This window comes from Pseudorca crassidens, chromosome 15 (assembly GCF_039906515.1).
Source record: "Pseudorca crassidens isolate mPseCra1 chromosome 15, mPseCra1.hap1, whole genome shotgun sequence".
NCBI classification, from domain to species: Eukaryota; Metazoa; Chordata; class Mammalia; order Artiodactyla; family Delphinidae; genus Pseudorca; species Pseudorca crassidens.
Window position 1 is genome coordinate 60,294,295 of NC_090310.1, and position 25,366 is coordinate 60,319,660.

At 43.6% G+C, this 25,366-nt stretch overlaps 1 protein-coding gene across 1 annotated transcript in view; it reads right to left on the reverse strand.

The window, feature by feature from the left end:
- Positions 1-25,366, reverse strand: part of TMC2 (transmembrane channel like 2) — a 62,384-nt gene that overhangs the window by 14,615 nt on the left and 22,403 nt on the right. Inside the window, 9 exon segments of the mRNA XM_067708497.1 lie at positions 3,429-3,668; positions 4,471-4,538; positions 6,212-6,340; positions 8,303-8,452; positions 9,896-10,075; positions 11,193-11,381; positions 16,957-17,104; positions 19,336-19,478; positions 22,265-22,363. Coding sequence (XP_067564598.1) covers positions 3,429-3,668; positions 4,471-4,538; positions 6,212-6,340; positions 8,303-8,452; positions 9,896-10,075; positions 11,193-11,381; positions 16,957-17,104; positions 19,336-19,478; positions 22,265-22,363 — 1,346 coding nt within the window.

A 25,366-nucleotide genomic window follows, 5' to 3' on the forward strand; every position in this document is an offset into this window, starting at 1 on the left:
TGAACAAATTAACAAAGCTTGTGAAAATTTCAGTGTGTGCACACTATGGTTATTCATTTTCTTATTCATCAGTAATTTGTAGAAAATATTTGAATCATGTACAATTGAGTCAATAGTGTCAATGGTAAACTTCATTTGCTCTCATGACTTAATCATTTTCATATCTGTGAATTTTTATCAGAAATAGAAACTGAATATCCTGACTTGCCCTACTGCACAGCAGTCCGATGGCTTGGCAGTAATAAAGCTTTATGGCAAATTTTTTTTCTATGGTGGTAGATGTGTTGCCATGTCTGGCACAAAAATTTATCTGGCAGCAAAGATGGCTATCTGGGCAGGACAACTGATTTTTTTTTTTTTTTAGGACAACTGATTTTTGATGATACAGAATAGTAACCCTGAACCTCTATTATGTGAAATATCACCTCCTTCCCCTCAAAAGAATTCCATTCTTCTCATTGGTAGTCCTGTATTACAAAAAATTATACTCTATTATTATGATCATATTTTGAATTTTGCCAGTAAAAACTTTGTGGGCATTTGTTTCTCTCCTGTTATATAAGTACCTACATAATAGTCTTGATTTTGTCTCTTGATCCTCAAAGCCTAAAATATGTACTATCAGGTTCTAAAAGAAAAAAGTTAGCTGATCCCTGGTGTAGATAATGCTTCCCACCTCATAGCATTGTTATGAGTACCAGCTACCCCGAATTCAGGCAGGGCTCAAGCTTAACAAATTCGTATATATGCCCTACTATGGATTAGCACACTCCTCCAAGTACTTTACAGATAACAGCACACTAAACCCTCACAGCAACAACTGAAATAAAGTGGAATCTGCTGTGATGTGCTACAACTGATAATGGCCAAACTATATACAGAGGAGAAGAAGGCATAGCTGAACAAATTAACAAAGCTTGTGAAATTTTCCATCTCAGAGGCAATGAATCTGCTGTGTAACTTGCTCAAGATGACCCAGCTGGCAAACGACAGAGCCAGCTCTAGAGTCTATGCTCTAAATCAGGAGTGGGGGCAATTTTTCTCCAAAAAAGATTTTAGGCTTTGTGAGCCAGATGGCCTCTGTTGGAACTACTCAAATTCTACTGGTGTAGTTAGAGAGCAGCCATAGATTATTTGTAAGCAAATGAGTGAGGTTGTGTCCTAATAAAACTTTATTTACAAAAACAGGTGGTCTGGATTCGGTCCATGGGATGTAGTTTACCAACCCTTACTTTTAACTATACACTCTACAATGCTGCCCATCTCACTCATTTATCTTGCCTGCCTGGATCTGGTCCCAACCCTAAAAGTGAATTTCTCCCAGGTAAAGGGTCTGGTTCAAGCACTGACCATAAATTTTCTCCTAGACACTGGGTGTAAAGCAAGGAGAAAGGAAGAAAAAAAAAATCACACCCGCATGGAGCTTATGGTCTGGTGGGGGAGACGGACAGCAAACGAGATGAAAAAACAAAAAGAATGGCATGCCAGATGTTGGTAAAGAGATGTGATAAACAGAAGTAATGACAAGATGTGCGTGTGTGTGTGTGTGTGTGTGTGTGTGTGTGTGTGTGTGTGACTTCAGTTAGGGTCTCCAGGGAAGGCCTGAAAAGGTGACCATTGAGTAAAATTCAGAAGCAAGTGAGAGGACAGCTGTGAAAATGCTTGAGGGATGAATGTTCTCGCTGTTGGTGTTTTTTTTGTTTTGTTTTTCTGTACGCGGGCCTCTCACTGTTGTGGCCTCTCCCGTTGCGGAGCACAGGCTCCAGACACGCAGGCTCAGTGGCCATGGCTCACGGGCCCAGTCGCTCCGCGGCATGTGGGATCTTCCTGGACCAGGACATAAACCCGTGTCCCCTGCATCGGCAGGCGGACTCTCAACCACTGCGCCACCAGGGAAGCCCTGTTGGTGGGTTTTGATCAGAAGAGTGACAGGAAGGAGGTGGCAGCCACGTGTCCTCCTGGGCTCCACTCGTGGGTCCCTTCCTCTGCTATCTGGGTGTCAGCTGTCAGGGCCTCAGGGAGCAGATGAAGCAAGAGTGGGGCAGGTGGCGAGGGCCAGACACAACACGGGCCTACTCACTGGCCTCCTGCCTGGAACAGGTGGGTGGTCTGGGCAAAGGGGCACCGGCTGAACCTTTGCACCCAGAGCCCAGCCCTCCAAACATTGCTCAGGAAGAAGCCTAAAGAAGCTTCTGCCACTTCTGCCATGTGGTTGTCCCTCAGCCTGGTGCCCAGGCCTCCTGCCACTCAGCATGGTCCTCCACTCTGGATCCAGCCCCCCTTTCCTTCTATCTGGACCCCCGCTCAGCCCCATCACACTCTGCTGTGAGCTCTCCTGCTAACGACTCCTCTGAGCTCCCACAGCCCTTGCTGTAGGGCACCAGGCACAGGGCTTTATCAAGGTCAGTCCATTATAAACTGAGAAGTGTCAGTTCAGCATTTCCCAAAGCGTGTTGATCCACATTAGTAGGCAGGGTTGGGACTGGAATGAGGCGGTGAGGCCCTGGGGTGCACAGTTTAAGGAGGTACTGCCCTCGGGGTTGTGCAAGTGCAAGGTGGGCACCTTACTAGCCTCACCCTCCTCCCTGCCCTAGATGGTGTTCCATGGAGCAAGGGTCTGTGGTCAGCAGGGACGGAAGCACCGGCTTGCACACGGTCTCTCACTGCACGTTTCTTCAGAGCCTTGAATAAAAGAGTGTGCATTGTGCATTTCTAAGCGAGGAGGTGGCAGATAAAAGGGGCAGCATGTCCCAAACTCTTGAACCACAGAATCCCTTTTTATGCAGAAAAGAAAGGGCTTTGTTTTCAGAGGGTGTCGCATTTGGAAATTGAGCAGTAGATGCACATTCTCTCTCCATCTACCTCCTTACATAATTGTTTATCTCTTTATATACAATGTCCAGTCTCTGAAACTAGTCTGGCTTATACCTTGAGCCTACAGTGCTCTGTAGAGCATGAGGACCCTGTCAAGAGTCTCAGTAGCGGCTTCACATTTGAATGGGACTTGTAAATGTATGGTCATTTCATTTTCAGAATGCCCCCTGTTACTCATCCCACGGCAAGGCAATCCAGGGCAGTAGGTTATCCATATGTTAAAAGGTTAGAGCTGTGCTGTCCAATATGGTAGCCATTAGCCACTGGTGGTTATTTAAATTAAAATTAATTTAAATGAAATAAAATTAGAAATTCAATCTCTCGGTCCTCATTTCAAGTGCTCAACAGCCACATGGTGGCTACCATATTGGATGGCACAGACATAGAACACCTCCATCCTGCAGAAAGCTCTGTTGAACAGCATTAATGATTTTCCCAAAGCTCCATGGCCTTTCGCAGGCTGACGTGACACCAGAACTGGAATTCTGAGCCTGAGATCTCTGAGCAGACTGCCCTGGGAGAGGAGGTGCCCTCCTGCAACTGAGGCTGTGCACCTGAATGGCCCGCAGTCAAAGGAGGGTGGAAGGGACATGACGGTGTAGGCCACCGGCAGGAGGCTGAGGAAAAGCACCAGCAGCAAGAGGCCCATGTAGAAGTTGTTGGATCGGGAGGCTTTGAACACGCGTTCGTGGGGGACGTTGCTGCTCATCACTGCCCAGCACTGGAAGTACATGGAGGTCAGCAGGCGCAGCACGTTGATGCCCACCAGTCCTGGGGCATAGAAGGAGCCCATCCTGGAAGGGCAGAGACCGCACACCTGGTTGGCTCGACAGCAGAAGAGGCCGGGGAAGGACGACACAAGGAAACGGGACTGATGGGCTAGGGGCAGGAGGCCTTGTTGCTTTCTCTGTAGGTCCCAAGGGAAGGGGCCTCCCATTTAACCAGGACATTTATCACCAAGCCATAGCCATCCATTCCTCAGGACAGGGACTCTCTGAGCATTCCTGGCTTGGGTTCTGGCCAGGATTTTACCACTGCCCCACCGCCAGGCATGGAGCAAATTACATGGCCTCTTGTCTGTTTCTCCATGGTGTCCATGAAACAGCACTGCTGCTCAGAAAAGTATTTGACGTCCTTAACTTAAAAGAATTGGACATTGGCTTGCTATGAGCCTTTGAAAGCCTTTGGCTGAAGTCAGGCAGCCTCCTCTAACTCCTTCTCAGAGGGAAGTTCCTCAGTTCATTTATCTCCCTCCCTCCTCTCTTTCCTTTCCTCCCCGTCCTTCTCCCTCCCTCCCTTTCCTTCTCTTCTTTCTTTCCCACCCGACTTTTTTTTCCTTCTTCCCTCTCTCCTCCCTCTTCCTTTTTTCCTTCTCTCTCCCTAGCTCTTCTCTCCCCTCTCTACATATATGGTAGCAAGTGGGTAGGCCAGACATTGTCCTGGTTCTCCTCTAGTCCTGTTCAAGCAAAAGAAGGGAGCTCAGAGAGGCCAGATGATTTGTCTAGCCTCTCTCTAGCTGGTTGAAAGGCAAAGCCTGGGATTCCAGCTTTTTGACTCCCCAAATGAGGTGATCACCAGAGGAAATTGATAACTCACCAGATCATTCCTTGGTTGAAGATCAAACCAAGCACATTTCCACTAATATCAAACTCAGCATATGAGGGCTGGAGGGAGAGAGAGAGAGAGGAGAGAGAGAAAGTCTGTTAGGTCGTGTCAGCCAGACCCCACTACCGGTCAACTGACCAAGCCACTCCATCCCAAAGAGCCTGCTCTGGTGACCAGAGAGGAACCTTAGATTCAGATTTCTATTTCTTTAACATGTTTTCAAATTTTAAAAAAGAGTTTTCAAGTTCTCAAACTTGAAACTTTCTTCAGTGTCTTCTCCAATGAAAATAATGAGAATTTTTTGGGAATTCCCTGGCAGTGAAGTGGTTAGGACTCCACACTTCCACTGCAGGGGTCTGGGTTCAATCCCTGGTTGGGATATTGAGATCCCGCAAGCTGTGCATCACAGCCAAACTAAAAAAAACAGAGAGAGAATTTTTACTTTTTATGGCCTGCAGGCTGACAGTGTGTTCTTGGGAGGCCCCAAGAGAACATTTTATCAATGTTCTAATCAGAAATGTAACTTGAAATTATAAGCAAGGAGTAAATCAAATAAATAACAAAATGCAAATAATTAAATGAGGAGTCAAATGTAAAGAAAGCTTTAAAAACAAAATAAATAAATCCTCCAATTCTCTTTTCTCCTTCTCATCATTTTTTCAAATTAATTAATTAATTAATTTTTGGCTGCGTTGGGTCTTTGCTGCTGCACGTAGGCTTTCTCTCTAGTTGTGGTGAGCAGGGGCTACTCTTCGTTGCGGTGCACGGGCTTCTCATTGTGGTGGCTTCTCTTGTTATGGAGCATGCGCTCTAGGCGCACACGCTTCAGTAGTTGTGGCTCGCGGGCTCTAGAGCGCAGGCTCAGTAGTTGTGATGTACGGGCTTAGTTGCTCCATGGTATGTGGGATCTTCCCGGACTAGGGATCGAACCCGTGTCCCCTGCATTGGTAGGCAGATTCTTAACCACTGCACCACCAAGGAAACCCCACTGTCATCTTCTTTTTCATGGAAACGAACCACCTCAGCCAGATGCAGATTTTCAACCTGACTCTGATTTTCAGAGTTTTGGAAATTTGTCAACTGTTTGAAAGAACATAAAGTGTGTGAGCATTAGGGAGTAGTCGGTGTCCTTGTGAGGCCACCTGAAACCTGCTTCCCAATTTGTCTTCCAGAAATGGAGATAAAAAGTGACAAGAATGAGAGAAGGAGGAAAACAAAGTGAGGAGAGAGAGAAGGAAAGTCAGGTGAGCGTGGATTAAAGGAAGAAACATGCAGAATCCAAATATAGGAGGGTTAAATCTTGGGAATTTAAAATTTAACATTTGAAAATATTAAAAATACTTTTTAGGGCTTCCCGGGTGGTGCAGTGGTTGAGAGTCCGCCTGCCGATGCAGGGGACACGGGTTCGTGCCCCGGTCCAGGAAGAACCCACATGCCACGGAGTGGCTGGGCCCGTGAGCCATGGCCGCTGAGCCTGCGCGTCCGGAGCCTGTGCTCTGCAACGGGAGAGGCCACAACAGTGAGAGGCCCGCGTACCGCAAAAAAAACAAACAAACCAAAAAATACTTTTTATCTACTGGATTTTATGTCCTGCTTAGAAAAAATGAAATACTACTCCACAGAGTAGAGACTGTCATTAAGCATCTAAAGAAATGCACAGAATGCATCTGACTGTAACAGAAAGGATGATTGGAACGCCTTTCTGCACAATGTCCATGAAGTGGTGACCTACAAATCCAGCCTCCAGGTCCCAGCACCAGCAGTAGTTCATGAACCGGACAAAGCAAGCCCGCAGGAAGTCCCCCAGCAGGATGGTGATACACGTTACCAGCATGTCCGACACTGTCAGCCTCATGAATTCCTGCGAGGAGGAACATAGAGAAAGGGGATGGTCAGGGTTTGACCATGCCTGCTTCTCCCAACTGACTGCATGCCAACGCTCCCCCACCCACTCTTATTCTTCTCTGTGACCCTCTGATTAATGGTCGTGCAGATAAAAGACCCCATGCTTTGAAAAATGCTTACTATAGGTTCCAGCTCTACAAGTTACTAATTCATTGCTTTGGAATAGTCTCTGAACCTTTTGAAGTTGATACATTAACCTTGCAGGGTTACTGGGAAAGTTAGTGATTATGTATGCAAATTGCCTAGCAGTTGGCAATACCCAGTATTTGGTAGTTATCAGCACTATTGCATAGATGTAGGATCTGAAGGCTCACTCCTTGCTTCCCCCATCTGCTCTGAAGTGCCAGCTGCCGCAGCTAAGACTGAATCTGACCACTGTCCCTGGGGACAGCTGCTGGTTTTCTTCACCCTCTGCTAACTGGATTTTTTTTGGGGGGTATGTAGAGAAAATAATGTAGGTTTTTCACAGAGGCACATAGAAGAAGAGCCAAAAGCAAAGGAACAAAGTTTTCTTTGATGTGTAGAGTACATATAATTTATTGATTTTTTTGAAAAGTTGGAAAGATCTACCCGACTTCATCACAATCTTTAAGACATCTAATAGACTTGGAGTTCCCAGGGGACACAGGGTCTGCTCTATTCATTTTTGTATCTTCCAAGATGATTAATAAATGCTTGCTGGATGAACAGCTGATGAGTTTTCAGGGTTTTTCCTTAACAAGAATTCAGACTCTTACTCTTAAGTAAAACACAAACTGACTTGTATCAGGTCTCCACGTCTATGCAAGGTGATGCTCTGGGGCCTGGGGTGAAGGTGGTGGTGGACATAGGTGAGCAGGACATTATGCCTCAAACCCATCATTACCAACAAACTCAGAAGGAAACAAGTTTTAATCAGTGATGGGCATTCAGGGAGGAGGGCAAGAGAGATGCCTTCCAAGATGTGAGGAAGGAAAAGAGAAATTCTATAGCAGAATATTCCAAAGGAATCATATAGGTAACGAACTCTCTTTTGTCTTCTAAAGAGGGTAGGTTTCACTGACTTGAAGGTTTTCTCTGTTACACACTGTGATGGGTTTAGAAATGTGAGCTGCTCTACATATTAAAGATGAGGACGATTTGAAGAGAATGGGGGAATTTAGACTGGAGGAGATGAGAAGTCATGAGTCTGAGCCTTCTGTGAAGGAAGCAGGGAGAAAAAGCCCCCAGGACCCCGTGGAAAGGAAACCCTGCCTCAGGAAAATATCTGCTGTTGGACTTGTAGGCAGTGTTTGATGAAGTGTGTGATATAATCCTCTCCTCTATGGGACTTCATCAACCTCCGTTAAGAACACTGTTGTCCAATGCTCTATGGGCATGGATTCTTCAGGGGTGGCAGGTGAATAGAAACCCCATGCAAAGAGATGGAGTTGAGGAAGAGAAGGCAGCTGATCCCTGTGTTACCTGTGAATACTTCAAGTTTCTGCCTAGGAAGGCAAAGAACACTAGCCTTTGAAGTCCACACTGTGTAAGCTACAGGAACAGTAGTGAAAGTGGATAAGGGGAAATGGTCGTTGTTAATTTTTGACAATCTAATGAAAATCTTTAATTCTCTTTACAGAAAAATGCACAGATGCATATACACACAAAATCTTGTATACAACTTTCAGGAGTTGTATTCATGATTTCCAGGTGGAGAACCTCAGGCTTTCAGTGAAATCTGCAGTAAAACTCCAAATAAATCCAAGTGGTATTAGACTGCTAGATGAAGCACAGAGAGAAATGTTTGGGACACTGAAAAAAAGATAATGTGAAAAGGTGGAACTTTCCTAAGAAATGCTAGCTTGACATTTTGGTGGCTTAAAAATGGAAACATCAAGAAGGGACAACGAAGAACTGAGAACAGGGATCATCTTTTCAGGAGAGCGTAACTACTCACAATGCCCACCGCTGTCTCCCAGCAAGAACCCCGGGGCACATCTGCAGGGTGTAGGGGTGGCCGGGGGACGCTCTCATTCCAACCCGAGGAGTTGTAGTAGTGAAACAGAGTCCAGTGAGTGATGTTCTTTATTGTCTCTTCGTTAGAAAGCTAGAATGGAAGATGGAGATGTGGGGTTGGAAGGAGCCAGGGAAGGTCCAATGTTTCTACAGGAACAACAAATAGAGCCAGCATATGCCACAACCCTACCATCTAGCCCCTGCCCTACCCCTCAACAGGTCTCTCCAGAAATGCCCTCCCAGCCTTTCAATCTATAGAGGAGAGGGGGGCAACTGGCTAAAGTCCTTGGGTCTTTTCCAGGAAGTTTTCTTCTCTGTTATTAGTCATCTGTCCCTTCATCCATTTGTCCATCCATTCAGTTACTCATTGTTCTTTTGAGATTAATTTATTCAGGGTCTATTCTGGGCCTATAAGGCAATGGTGACACAAGAGTGAACAGGAGTGACACAGGAGTGAACGGAGCTTTCCTCAGAAAGTTCACTGTCTAGTAAGTGACAGAGATGAACAGACAATTACAGACCAGAGTGATAAGAGCTGTGGGAAATTTTCTTTGGGGACTGAGGAAATCCACATCAGACAACAGGGCCCTTCCTGGGGGCAGTGACATCTGAGCCACACCGCAGGAGGATTAGTCAACTAGTCAAACACGGGGAGAAGGATGGAGAGAGAAGCAAGAGAGAATTTTGCCCCGTGGAGGAAATGTGAGGCTCAGGAGGGTGAAGGAGTTTACTAGGGTAGGAGGGAAGCAAGAAATGAAGATGGAGAGTAGGCAACGGTCAGATCCAGTCACTTCCATGCTGAGAAACTTCCAGTAGCTTCCTGTTAACCTCAGGAAAAAGTTCATGAGGAGGGACGTGTGGGAAAGAGGAGCATCATAATCTGGCCCTTCCCCCAATTTCACTTTTCACTTCTTCCCCTCCACTCTATTGTTCAGCTAACTCATAGTTCCCTGTGTGCATGAGCTGTTCCCTCTGCTTTTTCCAAGGTCTGCTAAGATCCCCCACGGTGGGGTTTGCAGCCCCTCCTGTGTACTGCCACACTGCCCGGGGCTTGCTCCCACTGAAGCACCTGCCCCAGCATGCTTCGATGAATGAGTCTGTCTCCCCTGGAACAGGACCGTGTCTTACTCTCTGCTGTACCCCCAGGGCCTGGCTTGGTGGGTACGCTATATCCACCTGGTGAGCAGTGATGAAAGGTTAACTCAACCATGACTTATCATCTCAGTGGGCACATACTGGGCTGGTAAACATTTATGGTAGCTAAGAAACAATATGGAAAAGCCTGCAGATAAAATATTAAGGGTACCAAATGACATGCAGATGATGTGAAAAAGCCTAAGAAAAAGACAGTAAAGAACTGAAGCAAAATGTTAACAATTGGGTCATAGGAATCTGGTGATATTTTTCTTCATTTTACTTTTCTGACCTTTCCAAAAAATTTTAAATTGATATAAATTATGCACAAGGAAATTATTATATTTAAAAAAGAAATTTGGTGGGCACTAGGAATTGGGGGGATGTTTGTGGTCTTTACCTTCAGGTGGACGTCATCCATCAGGGCCAAAAGAAACGTGTAGAGGTTTCCCAGGAAGAGTGCAAAGATGCGTCCCAGCTGCCACTTCAGTCCAATGCGTGGGTGGTAATTCTCCAGGGCAGCAATGGTTTCAAACAGAGGGGGACAAAACATCCCAAGCAGGGACATCACAATTTCTACCTGAGAAATTGGGAGAGCTGGGTTAGTTTTGTCATCAATATCACTTGCTTCTCCACCATCTCTGCACCCCCAGGGCCATGCATCTCCATCTCCTTTTTGCCCCCTCCTCTGCCTCTGGAAATGCCCCGGGGTCTCCACAACTTGCTCTATGACCCTGGCGAAGGCACCAACAAGCCCTGAGCAGTCAGTGTATGTTCCACAGGTCCTAACTGCTCTGTGACTGGTTGTCACCACGATTGCTGTTATTAGCATTGATAAAAATAGCAAACTATCTTTGAGAAGTAAATGAATTAACATATGGGACAGTGCTTTGTGTTCTGTAAAAGCTGTGAGCTAGGTAAGAATCTCCTCATCTCAGGAGCATGCAAGACCAGAAACTCAGATCACAGAACGGAACCAACAGTAGAGGGATGTGGTGCAGGGTGTGGCCTTTGGGGTCAGCTTCATTCACACATCTGGTGGTGGATTTGCTGTCACCTAAGGTGATGAGATAATTGGGCCATGTGCCGCTCATCATTTAGGAGGCTAGCTGGGCATCATTCACATGGTGGAGGTCTCAGGTTCCCAAGAGAGCAAGTTCCAAAATACAAGCACTTTTCAAGTCTGCTTGTATCATTGCTGCTACTGTTTCACTGACTAAGGCAAGGGATGGGGAAACAGATTCCACCTCTTCATGGGAGGAACTAGAAAACCACATTGCAAAAAAATGTGGATACAAGGATGGGAAGAATTTGTAGCTATTTTTGCCAACTACCACAGATGTCAAATTCCCAGGAGAGATTTATGGATTCAATGCAAGTGCAATAAAACCTTAATGTGTGTTATTGTGGATCTTGATGAGAGAACTCACTCTGTCAGATATCAAGACATACTATAAAGCCATAGTTTATCAGTGTGTTATTAGTGCAAGAATAGACAAATAGACCAATGGAACAGAAAAGGAAGCCCAGAATCACACCCATGCATTACTAGACAATTGATTTATAAGCGATGTAATTTCACTTTTTAAAATTAGTCCAATAGTCCAGAATTCAATAATTCAGCTGAATGGCATAGGAACCAGGGTAATTTCAGTATTTTCCTGAAATATTCACTTCAGCAGAGATGCCCTCCTCACCTCATTTCTTTCATACCAGCTGACATTCTGCATTTTGGAGAATTCTTGGGATCGTTTCACCACAAAGTAAATGAGGTACCCACTTCCACACAAACAGCAGATGATGAGAAAGTTGGCCAGGACACGGAGAAATCTTGTCAGATGGACATTTTCTTCTTTGTTACTCTCTTGTTCATCCACTATTGATTCCTTGATGTGTGAAAATGAGATGTGAATAATAACAAGAAACCACTGTTGTTGGGTTCCTTGAGATTACTACTTTCTATATTTCCAGAAATGAAAGAATTCAGAGGGGGTGGTATATGGATAATTCTTTTCTTTAAGAAAATATATTTTGAATAGGTGAGGGAGATTAAGAGGTACAAACTTCCAGGTGAAAAATAAATGTCACGAGTATGAAATGTACAAAGTGGGAAATATAATTAATGACTATGTAATATCTTTGTAGGGTGACATATTATAACTAGACTTACCATGGTGGTCATTTTGAATTGTAGAGAAATATCACTCTGCTGTATAACAGGAACTAACATAGTGTTGTAAGTCAATTATACTCAACAAACAAACAAACAAACAAACAAACTTATAGAAAAAGAGATCAGATTTGTGGTTACCAGAGGTGTGGGATGGGGTGGATGGAGGGAGAACTGGAGGAAGGCAGTCAAAAGATACAAACTTCTAGTTACAAGATAAATAAGTACTAGGGATGTAAGGTACATGTTAAATATAATTAACACTGCTGTATGTTATATATGAAAGTTGTTAGAGTAAATCCGGAATTCTCATCACAGGAAAAATTTTTTTTTTCTATTTCTTTAATTTTGTATCTATATGAGATGATGGATGTTCATTAAACTTACTGTGGTAATAATTTCATGATGTATGTAAGTCAAAGCATTATGCTGTACACCTTAAACTAATACAGTGCTGTATGTCAATTATATTCCCTTGCGCCACCAGGGAAGCCCAGGGGGCTGGCTTTTTTAATTAAAAAGTTCTGGCCAAGTTTTTTTCTATTAGAAAACCAGATAGCAAATATTTTTGGTTTTGCAAGCCACGTGGTCTCTCTCATAGCTACTCAACTATGTCTCTGTAGCATGAAATCATCTATAGATAATATATAAATAAATGAGCATGACTTTGTCTCAATAAAATCTTATTTACAAAAAGAGGCAGGGCTTTCCTGGTGGCGCAGTGGTTGAGAGTCCGCCTGCCGATGCGGGGGACATGGGTTTGTGTCCCGGTCCGGGAGGATCCCACATGCCGTGGAGCGGCTAGCCCCGTGAGCCATGGCCGCTGAGCCTGCGTGTCCGGAGCCTGTGCTCCGCAGTGGGAGAGGCCACAACAGTGAGAGGCCCGCGTACCGCAAAAAAAAAAAAAGGCAGCAGGCTGGATTTGGACCCTGGGCCGTAGTTTGCTGACCTCTGTTCTAATCCATGGGCATGGTATATTTTTCCATTTATTTAGAGTTTCTTAATTCCTTTCAGCAATGTTTTGGACTTTTTGGTGTAGGCAGTCACACATTTTTTTGTTGTTGTTGTTAAATCTATATTCCTTGAAATTTTTTGTACTTTATGTCATTTTATTGAAAATGGAATTAAATTACTTTCTAATTATTTGCTGCTAGTGTATAAAAATACAATAGATTTTTTATTATTAACCTTGTATCCTGCATTAGTAAGTTTTTCATAGAAAGACACAATTAGTACATGGCAGAGCCAGGATGGAAAATGAGGTCTCCCGGACACCAAAGTACCTGGGAGATTTTTTTTTAATTGAAGTGTAGTTGATTTACAATGTTGTGTTAATTACTACTGTACAGCAAAGTGATTCAGTTATATATATATATATATATATATATATATATATACATTCTTTAAAAAATATTCTTTTTCCATTATGGTTTATCATAGGATATTGAATATAGCTCTCTGTGCTATATGGTAGGACCTTGTTGTTTATCCATTCTATATATAAAAGCGTCCATCTGCTAACCCCAACCTCCCACTCCCATTCCTCCCCCACCTCTCTCCCCCTTGGCAACCACAAGTCTGTTCTCTATGTCCATGAGTCTCTTTCTGTTTCCTAGATAGGTTCATTTGTGTCATTTTTTAGATTCCACATGTAAGTGATATCATATGGTGTTTGTCTTTCTCTTTCTGACTTACTTCATTTAATATGATAATCTCTAGTTGCATTCATGTTGCTGCAAATGGCATTATTTTGTTCTTTTATATGGCTGAGTAGTATTCCATTGTACCACATCTTCTTTATCCATTCATCTATCAATGGACATTTAGGTTGTTTCCATGTCTTGGCTACTGTGAATAGTGCTGCTATGAACGTAGGGGGTGCATGTATCTTTTTTGAATTACAGTTTTGTCTGGATACATGCACAGGAGTGGAATTGCTGGCTCGTATGGTAATTCTATTTTTAGTTTTCTGAGGAACGTCCATACTGTTTTCATAGTGGCTGCACCAACTTACATTCCCAGTAACAGTGTAGGAAAGTTCCCTTTTCTCCCTTTTCTCCACCTCGTGTGAGGTGGTACTTCATTGTAGTTTTGATTTGCATTTCTCTAATAATTAGTGATGTTGAGCATCTTTTCATGTGCCTATTGGCCATCTGTATGTCTTCTTTGGAGAAATGTCTATTTAGGTCTTCTGCCCATTTTTGGATAGGGTTGTTTGTTTTTTTGCTGTTGAGTTGTATGCACTGTTTGTATATTTTGGAAATTCAGCCCTTGTCGGTTGCATCATTTGCAAATATTTTCTCCCATTCTGTAGGTTGTCTTTTTGTTTTGTTTATGGTTTTCATTGCTGTGCAAAAGCTTGTAAGTTTGATTAGGTGCCATTTGTTTATTTTTGTTTTTATTTCTATTGCCTTGGGAGAAGGAAGGAGATTTTTTAATCAATTAACAGTTATTGTGTTCGGGTTCAGTTTCAACCAACTCATCAGGTAGTTAGTATACATTAACGCACACAGTTCTCACGACATGTGTCCTGTTATATAAGTGGTTTTTAACAGACTCAGAGGGGAAGCCTTCTCCTTCCCATATGTTCAAAGTGTTTCACAGGCATTGACCTTCTTTGTCTCTCTCTAGTGGTCCCAAAGGAAGGGTCAAAGTCCTTGTTGACCCCTACCCTGCCCTTGGATGCTCCACCACAGGCTTCGCATTGCTGAGAAGGAGAAGGAGAAGGAGAACTGAGCCCGCTCCCTGCTCTACCCACTGCCAAGCTGACTCTGGGGCTCATGAAACCCATGTAGTGAGTTGCTGAACCCAAGCCCTGTCCCTGGTGGGTGTACCTGTCTTCTGTAGGCAACGATTGGTATCAGTGGGCAGCAGCCCACTTCTCCTCCCAGAAGGGCCAGGAGAGAAGAGAGAGAAGAAGGCAAGACAACCAAGCACCGTTGCGGTGTAGATCTGACCTCTGCAAGGTTCTGGGGTAAAAAAGTCTGACTGATCAGACAGGAGAAGCATTGGACTATCAAGAACTTTATTTATCTTTTTTTTTGAGGACTATCAAGAACTTTGAATGGTTTTTAAGAAAACATACAGATGGCCACCAGGCACATGAAAAGATGCTCAACATGCTAATTATCAGAGAAATGCAAATCAAAACTACAATGAGGTATCACCTCACACCTGTCAGAATGGCCATCATTAAAAGGTCTACAAATAATAAATGCTGGAGAGGGTGTGGAGAAAAGGGAACCCTCCTATGCTGTTGGTGGGAACTGCAGCCACTGTGGAGAATAGTAAAACTAAACATAGAGTTACCACATGATCCAGCATATATCTGGGCATATATCTGGAAAAGACAAAAATTCTAATTTGAAAAGATATATGCACCCCCAATGTTCATTGCAGCACTATTTATAAGCACCAAGACATGGAAGCAATCTAAGAGTCCATTGACAGATGAATGGATAAAGAAGATGTGGCGTACACACACGCACACACACACACAATGGAATATTACCGAGCTATATAAAAGAATGAAATAATGGATGGACCTAGAGATTATCATGCTAAGTGAGGTAAGGCAGAAACAGAAAGACAAATACCATATGATATCACTTATATGTGGTATCTAAAATATGATACAAATGAACTTATTTACAAGACAGAAACAGACTCATAGACATAGAAAACAAACTTATGGTTACTAAAGGAGAAAGGGGGGAATAAATTAGGAGTTTGGGATTAGGCAGATACAAACTACTATATACAAAATAGACAAACAACAAGGTCCTACTGTATAGCACAGGGAACTATATTCAATAACTTGTAGTAACCTAGGAAAAGAATATGAAAATGAATACATATGTATAATGGAATCACTTTGCTATACAACAGAAATTAACACAACATTGTAAATCAAATATACTTCAATTAAAAAAAAAGAACTCTATTTGTAGTGAGGTGGATGGACCTAGAGTCTGTCATACACAGTGAAGTAAGTCACAAAGAGAAAAACAAATACCGTATGCTAACACATATACATGGAATCTAAAAAAAAAAGAAAGGTTCTAATGAACCTAGGGGCAGGACAGGAATAAAGACGCAGACGTAGAGAATGGACTTGAGGACACGGAGAGTGGGAAGAGTAAGCTGAGACGAAGTGAGAGAGTGGCATGGACATATATACACTACCAAATGTAAAATAGAGAGCTAGTGGGAAGCAGCCACATAGCACAGGGAGATCAGTTCGGTGCTTTGTGACCACCTAGGGGGGTGGGATAGGGAGGGTGGGAGGGAGAAGAAAGAGGGAGGAGATATGGGGATATATGTATATGTAGAGCTGATTCACTTTGTTATAAAGCAGAAACTAACACACCATTGTAAAGCAATTATACTCCAATAAAGATGTTATAAATAAATAAATAAAAAAGAACTCTGAATGGTTTTTACAGTCATGGAGGGAAAAGTGAGATGTGCACGGCTTCTGCCTTCATTCATCTGCTCACCCTCAGGCTTGTTTTCGTTCTATATTCTGTAGGCCACCTCATATCTCTCTTGTGAACAAATTAATAGATAATTAAGTGTGGAGTTGTACACTTAATTGATTCCTTTATTCCCACACCCCCAAACCGGGTTCTCAACTCTTTGTGGGTGTTCTTGGGGGATTTTTTAAAAAACCAATGCCAGGGGCTTCCCTGGTGGCGCAGTGGTTGAGAGTCCACCTGCCGATGCAGGGGACACAGGTTCGTGCCCCGGTCCGGGAAGATCCCACATGCCGCGGAACGGCTGGGCCCATGAGCCATGGCCGCTGAGCCTGTGCTCCGCAACGGGAGAGGCCACAACAGTGAGAGGCCCGCGTACCACAAAAAAACAAAACAAAACAAAACAAAAAAACCAATGCCAGGACCCCACCCCAGACCAATTACACCAGAATCTCTAGGGGTGGGGCCCAGAAGATTTTTAATGTTCCTTAGATCATGCAAACATGTGTAAATGTTGAGAACGGCTGCCCCAAGTGTGTCCTTTCACTTCCTCCAGCAGAAAGCAGTTCCATGAGGAAAGAGGCAGAACCAGGGACCAGCTCCATGATTCTCTGCCATGTTAAGAAACAGATGGTGGGTACCAGCCATGAACATTCTTTCTTGAAGGCTTGAGAGCTATGCTCCCACTTCTGGTAAAGCTCTTACCACAAATTAATCAGGGATCTTATTTCCCATGCCCCAGCTGGGAGAAGTCTCCCAATGAGAGGAGGGACCCAAAGTTCCCCCGGGAAGTGGGAATGGCCCTGAAGCGACTACCTTGAAGCTGATGGTGATGGAGGCGTATTTGTTGTCGGCCGTCTCTGAATTCCCGATCAGGTAGTCCCAGCTGGTGAACATCTTAAAGCTGAATGTGAAGTTATCGCTCTCCCCGTCGTTCGTGCTGCCCTGGGTGTTGCCGGCCATCCTGTAGGGTGCACACTGCTGTTGTTATGTCTGCCCCTGTGTCTACTGTGTCAGCCCAAAGGAACCTGGCCTAAGCTAGTCTTGGGCACAGGTGGCAGATATCCAGTGAAGGGAAAGAGCCAAGATGGATTTGAATCAGGCTACCGATAGCCAGAGCACCTTCCCCCCAAATTCAGAGTCCCCTGCGAGCACACATGGTGTCAACTGCGTAACAAGGAGTCTGCAGGGTACAGAAAACACTAACCATGTTTTCTACCCTGACGTCTGATGTCTTGCAGCTTGACTCACCTGCAAATGTTTTAGAACTCTTCATTCTCACAGAGAATATCCCCTTCTAATTCATCTGTTTTCTTGGATAAAAATCATATTTTTCTGATGTAAAATTCAATAAGCCCTGAGGCGGTTAGTACTACAACCAGATAATACGCACATCTTTTTCTTAAGCAAGCTCGGAGGAAAGTACCTTGGACCTGCCTTGATAGCCCCCTATTTCATCCTACCTGTCCTCATCCTCTTGAGACAGGCCTGGGACCTGGGACCCTTTGCTGCAGTGCTGGACACACCTCTCCTTGAGCTACAAAATACAAAGAAACTATATGGGACTAAAAATAACTGTGTGCATGCTCAGTTGGGGCAAATTCTGGACCCAAAAGATACAAAAAGACAAAAGAAAAAACAAAAAAAACCCAACTGCCATTTCTGAAGAGCCAGGAGCAAAAACAGGGCATTGGGAGCAAAAGCAGAGTACTGAGCATGCCTGCACACACCACCTAAGGAATGGGCAAAACACCTAAGCCACACCTCTGGCCTGACCCCTGGACACGCCCCTACCTTCACCCCATATAAGAAACAAGCTTTCCCCCCCTCAGTGAGCAAGCAAGGGAACCTGCTGTTTGTTCTTGCTCCTCCACTGCTGCAGCAGCAGCCCCAGGAAAGGCTTGCCTGAATTTCTCATCTGGCCTCTAGTCAATTTCTACTGATTAAGGAAGCCAAGAGTCCTGGTTGGTATCACTCTCTTTGTGCTTCCTGGAGATCAGCCCTGTGGGAACCATGGAATCCCAGGCAGGGGTCCCATCAGATACAATGGGGGTGGGGTTGCCCCTCTTTGACTCTATCTGATGTGTTAGGCTTTTGGGATTTGCAGTTCCAGGGGCCTGGTTGCCTTAGCTAATTTTTTGGTTCAACAGAGAAACATTCCACATCCTTAAATCTGGCAGGGAAAAACATAGCAATGTGAAGGCTAAGAATAAAACCAAGCCTGTCTCGCCTGTCTCCTTTTTTTTTTTCCTTTTGTTTGATAGAGCTGGGCAGCCACATGTCACCTAGTGGTCACTGTCTTGTGCCAGGCAGGCTCTTGTAAACAGCAGCATTTTCCCCTGAGACGATGAGATAGAAAACCCAGCTGGGCCCGCACATCGCTTTCTGCTTTCCGGGGGTTCTAGCTGGGCTTCAAGGGCGCTCTGTTTCCTGTGCACACACAGCGGCCCTGTTCTTCTCTTGTGGCTCTGCTGAAGGGTGAGTGGGCCTGGTGGTCAGGTCTGTGCACAGACTGTGTCCCCACCCTGCACAGCCTGTGCTAACTGGGGTCCTCTGACTTAGAAGAAGGCAGTTCGGGCTGGGCCAAAGTTTTTCTTCAGAGAACATGAATTAAGAGGCACAGACATATTAAAAAGCCATTTCTGACCACAGAGACAAGTAGAGTTGGGGCTGGAGAGGACACCAAGGTTACTCACTGCCATATACACTGGTTTAGCCTCATTGTATCTTTGTAGGCACCAGCTCAGTTCTCACATGCCAGCTAGACAGAGAAGCAGAGGGTTTTTCTGAGGATACTGGGCTCTGGGGAAAATAGAAACAGGCCTTGGAAACTTCTCCAGCCTCTCCTTAATTAGGGTACCATGTTCCCTTTCAAGCCACACTGTTTTTTTTTGACCGTTTTGGGGACTCAGTAGGATATTTGCTGCCTCAGGGCCTTTGCACATAGTCTTGCTTTGTCTAAAGTGCTGTGCCCAGCCTCCTCTAAAGGACTTGTCTATCCCATTTCCCAGAACTTCCCACATTACCCTGTCTATGTCTTTTATACCCCATATGACGATCTGCATTTGCTTTATTTGTTTCCTTGTTTTCTCTCTAAATCCCCAACAAGAAGGTAAGTAGGCACAGTGTGGCCACAGGAGTGGGCTGTTTCTGGGAAGAAAATTAAAAGCCTGTAAATGAGACAGTCATACTTACGATCTAATGACGATCATCAGGCTGTAGCCGAACACGCTGACCCCCACCATGAAGTAAGCCATGGGTAACCTGTACCTCAGCCACCCGATGGTCCTCTGGTTGTTGTAGTAGCCGTAGAAGAGAGCGGAATACTTGATGTAGCCCTGTGGGGCAGCAAAGCCAAATGCTCTGGGTTTGTAAGCTCAACGTGACCGTCATCGGACGCTTCCATCGACCTGGGGTTTCTTTCTCGGGTGTGATGGGAGCCGGAGGGGAGGAAGGAAGGGTTCTCGATGTTCCTGTTCTTCCCTTCACTCCCCCAGTTGCCCCAGAGTCTATGCCTGTCTCCACGTCTCCCCTCGTCTTTCTCCTGTCTATTTCTCCGTTACACAGAGTGCATGGAGACACAGCACGGGGAGGAGAGTGTTGTTAACATTCAGGACAAATTAGGGATAAGGGGTGTGTGTGTGTGTGTGTGTGTCTGTGTGCACATGCACACACGGCTCCAAATTCCCCCTCCAACCCCCACCCAGTGCTCAGGGTCTTACACTCTGGAACTAGAAGGGAGTCCGTGAACTTTCTCAGTATTTCAAAACTTCTAAAGAAAACTATGTGATAAGGCTCACAATCTAACCTGAGCTTCAAGTTTCATTTTGGTTTTTGGTATAATTGGCTTTACGTGTAATTAGCACACTTTTTAGGTATAATTATTTAGGTGTAAAATTAATTTATAATTTTAGCACTTCTTTTATGTCTTTGCTGAATATAAAACGGGATTATTCTGGCCTCACACAGATAAGTAGTTGGACAGGGGAGCCAAATTTTAATAGTATTTTTTCATATACGGACCCTCAACCACTGCACCACCAGGGAAGCCCAAATTCTGGCAGATATCACTTTAACCAAGTGGTCAACATAATGTAACCCTGATTTGACACTCTGAGAAAGGCACGCTACCTCCCCAACAATGCATAAGCTTAATACAATCATGAGAGAACATCAGACAAACCCAAATTCAGGGGCAAACAACTGACCAGCACTATTCAAAAGTGTCAAGGTCACTGAAAGATAGAGAACAGTCACAGATCGGAGGAGAGTAAGGAGATGTGACAATTAAATCAATGTGAGATTGTGAGTTGGGTCCTGGGATAGAAAAAGAACATTAGTGGAAAAACTGGTGAAATACAAATAAATACTATATTTTAGTTAATAATATTGTATCAAGATTAATTTCTTAGTTTTGATAATTGTTCTATGGGTATATGAGATGTTATCATAAGGTGAATGGGTGAAGGGTATATGGGAACTCTCTGTACTATTTATGTAACTGTTCTGTAAGTCTAAAATTGTCTCAAAATATAGTTTTTAAAAATCTATTGCTCTGTCTTTTACTATCAAGATGTGGGATCTTTTACTCACACATGATTTTGTAACATCATGTATTGGTCATCTGGAAAGTAATGGTTCATTGAGTTGTGAACATATGCCAAATGTTGACACATTTCTTATACAATATAAAAAAAATCACTCTGTTAATATCTCCATTGATCTCATCAGAAAAGTATTTAACTACTGAGAAACTGCCACTGTCATGGTGATGGATATAAGTTTTCCAAAATTTTAATTTTTACTTGAAAAATAAAAATTTATCCTTGGCAACAACAACAAATACAACATGGGATTGTTGCTGAATAAATTGTTGGTTTTGAGTGGATAGGACATTTCAACAGCAGCCCTTGGGTGAAATAAAGAATAAAGGAAATTCTTAGTAGTAGCATATAGTGGTAGTAGTAATTCTTAGTGGTATAGTAGTTATTTGGAACACCCCTGTTCCAAATGACTTAGAAAAATACTCCAACTTACTTTCGCACATTTCTGAGGTGTCTTGAATCTGACTATGAGAGTGAAGGATGGCAGCAGCAAGATGTGTTGCTTGAACCACCACCGCCAGTCCTCCTGCCTCTGGAACTCCTTGGAGCTGCAGACCAAGGCCCCCAGAGGCACGGGGGTATGAGGATTCCAAAAAGAGGGAGGGATGTTCCAGGCATAGGATCGTGAGCAAAGGCAGGGAGGCACTGGACTTCCCCGAAAGTTGATAATATTGAGGCATGAAGTGTGAGGTCTTAGACAGACATGGGACTGGGACTGGAGAGGTAGAGGGCAGCCAGGTCATGAACAATTCTTTTGTAAACACAATTCAGAACACTCGGCTTTATTCCATCTGGGAGTGGGAATAAATGAATATCGGAGGTGGGGAGTGACAGGGTCAGGTTTACATTTTAGAAAGGTCACCTGGCAGCAGAGGGAATGGAGATTTGAGGAGACAAGCCAAGGCAGGGAGGAGAGGTAGCAGATTCTGACAGTGGTCCTGGAACAGTGAGGTTTGAGGAGAGGTGCGAGGGATGGAGAAAAGGAGACTGGTTTAAGAAACGTTTAGTAGATAGGCTCAGATTTAGTGAGTGATTTGATGTGAGGGGTGGTGGTGAGGAGAGGATATGTGGGATGACTTTCAGGTTTCAGACTTGAATGACTGGATGAACAGTGGTTCCAATAAATGAAATGGGAAAAAGTGATGTAGGTTTGGTTGGAGAGTTGTTGGACTTGAGAAGCAGGTAGGATATTCAGTTGAAGATGTCACGTGAAGGTTGGGGAAAAGCTGGACTGGCAATAGCCCGGGGGTCTTACTGTGGTTATGCCGAGATAAAACCATCGTGTAATATCACCTTACATAGATCTGGCAGAATGCGGGGACCAGTGGCCTCATGGGGAAGTCACGTTTATCAGAGTGTGTGATAAAAGGACCCACGAAGGGGGTCTAGGAGGACATGGTTGGCTAGTTCATTTTGCACAGTGCTAGGATCCCATTTGGTTAAAGCACTGGCTTTCCAATAATTAAACACTTCACACTCATCCACAATCACAAAATGGAAGTGCATTGGCATGTTGGTACCTCAAAATCCCAAAGGACAGAAAAATCCATGGCTTTTTCTTCCTCAGCCCGAGGCACCGTCTTTCTGGGTATGCTTCCATAGGGCATGCCCATCAGCACCTTGTGTTGGGACAGAACGACACAATTACACGTGGAGAAGATACAAACACACGGAGATGTGCACATAGTGGGCTAAATCTCTTCTCAGAGCAGGAATATCCATTCTTTTTCCTTTAAATAACATTAATCACTTTTCTGATTTTAAAAGTATTACATACTCGGGCTTCCCTGGTGGTGCAGTGGTTGGGAGTCCGCCTGCCGATGCAGGGGACACGGGTTCATGCCCCGGTCCGGGAAGATCCCACGTGCCGCGGAGCGGCTGGGCCCGTGAGCCATGGCCGCTGAGCCTGCGTATCTGGAGCCTGTGCTCCGCAACGGGAGAGGCCACAACAGTGAGAGGCCCGCGTACCGCAAAAAAAAAAAAAAAAAAGTAATTAAAAGTATTACATACTCATTGTAGAAAATGTGAAAAAGTATAGAAGAATGTTTAAAAAATTACCTGTCACCTAAAGATAATGACTGTTAAATATTCATGTATTTCCTTTCAGAGTTTCTGAGTTTTATATACGTTTTAGCTTGATTATCTAGCTTAATATTATTTTATGACCAATTCCCTATGGCATATGGTATTTTTCAAAATAAAATGACTTTAAAATATCTAATCACATGTATATACCATAACCTTACTTACAAATCCCCTACTGTTGGACTAATTGGAGTATTTCTAGTTCTTCATGTGTACATAATTCTGTTATTAATACCCCTTTATATATATGACTTGATTCACAGCCTTAATTATTTAAAAAATAAGGATTGTATTAAATTTATATATTGATTTAGGAAGGATTGATCTTTTTTATGATATTAAATTTTCCCTTCCACGAATGTGCCTTCCTGTTTATTCAGTCATATATATATTTTTAAAATATTTATTTATTTGGCTGCTCTGGGTGTTAGCTGTGGCATGCAGGATCTTCGTTACCACATGTGGGATCTTTAGTTACAGCACACGGAATCCCTAGCTGCGGCATGCAACATGTCAGAGAATCAACAAATGTAAATGAGAGAGGAAAAAATTACACTATCATGCAAAGGGGAGTATAACTTCAGATACATGAGTGATTTTAAAAAAAAGAAACTATGTTATTTAACTTTAAGCCAATACATTTTAAAATGTAAGTTGAAATGGAAAGTTCAGGAGAGTGATTACTTGTGAGAGTTATGTGGGTAACATAATTGGGGAGAAGTAGATGGAGGACTCTAGCGTGTGTGTAATTTTTTATTTTTAAACTTAGTGGCAGGCAAATGGGCTCATTCTTTATACCTTTGCATATATCTGAAAGTTTTAATAGTTATTTTTAGAGGAAGTACCCATATGAGGCTTACTGACTGACTGCTGCCTATGTGACCCCTAGAGCAGAACTTACAAGATATTTTAAAGAATTATTTAATTAAATTAATTAAGGTACACCAGCAATGTACACCCTGGCTGCATATTAGGATCACTTGGGGAGCTGTATTTGTCATCTATTTTTGTATATCAAATTACCATAAAACTATCTCCTCGTTTCTGTAGGTCAGGAACCTGGGTTGGGCTTAGCTGGGTCCTTTGCTTCAGGGTCTTTCACAGGCTTCAGTCAAGATGTCTGCCAGGGCTTTGGTCTCATCTGAAGGCCTGGTGGGGGAGGATCTGATTCCAGATGCACTCCCGTAATTGTTGGCAAGATTTAGTTCCTCATGGGCTGTTGGACTGAGGGCCTCAGTTCCTTGCTGGCTCTTGTCCAAAGGCCACACTGAGTTCCGTTCCAGTGGGCCTCTCCAGTCTGGCAGGTTGCTTCATCAAAGCATGCGAGCCAAGAAGGGAACCAAGAGAAAATGCCACATGGAAGTCACAGGCATTTATAACCTAATCATGTAAGTGACAGCCTGTCACTTTGGTTACATTCTATTTGTTAAAAGCATGCCACAAGGTCTAGGCTTTACTCAGGTGGAGGGGATTGATTATACAAGGGCATGCTACCAGGAGAAGAGGATCACTGGCGGCAATCTCAGATGCCTGCCTACCATAGGAACTTTTAAAATAGGGACACCAGAGCCACATTCTCAGAGATTCAGATTCAATTGATTGGACTTCATATTTAAAAAAAAACTCCCCAAGTGATTTTCATATGCAGCCCATGTTAAGACAAGAAATACATGAGCTCATCGTGTAGCAAGGCCTTGATAGCGAGCTCCTGCAGCATAACTGAGGGCACTCCTGGGACCATGAAGGCATTCTGGGATCTGCAGGCAGTTGTCATTAAAGCCGAACAAGATTCACTCAAGCATTCAGAGAAGTTTGATTCCATTAAAATGTATCAAGGATTTGTGGCAAAAGAAGATGAGTATGAGGAAAAATTCTGTTAAAGTTGTCTAACCTTTGAGCACTTCTAATATTCTTATTCCTAGACCCTCTGAGTCACGGTGGTTAGCCTTAAAACAGCCATGAGCCATAGGAATATCTGATCATTAGGTTTAGGCTTAAAACCTTTGGGCCCTGAAGTTAGCCGTGTCCTTGAACAAACAGGTCATCTCCTCTACTCTACCTGCAGTGAATTTGGATGTGTCAGATTCCCATGAAGCCAATTTCCCACTATCCTAATTAAGAGGGCATCTTAGGATACCCCACATTCTCAACTGCTGTTATCCAACCTATCATCAAGTCTTGTCTGTTCTACTCTTTCCCTGTCTCTCTCTTTCTCTTCTTTCTCCCAACCTACTCCAAGACGGCTTCCCAAACACCTGCCAATCAAATCAAGGTGTTCTTTCCTGAACAGTTCAGGTCTTGGCTGCTTCATTGGAATGCAGCAATCACTAAATTTTCATTGTTTCAAACAAATGTCCCCTTGATAGGAAATATTTATAAATTATATCAATTTATATAAATTATATAAAATGTAATATTTTCTTTGAGGAAAATAAAAAACCTCAGTGTTTTAAAAATTATTCACCTTTCCCAAAACACTGCCTTTCTGGACCACTGTATAGCAAAATTCTAGTGATGTCTCATAGGCCTACAGCCTT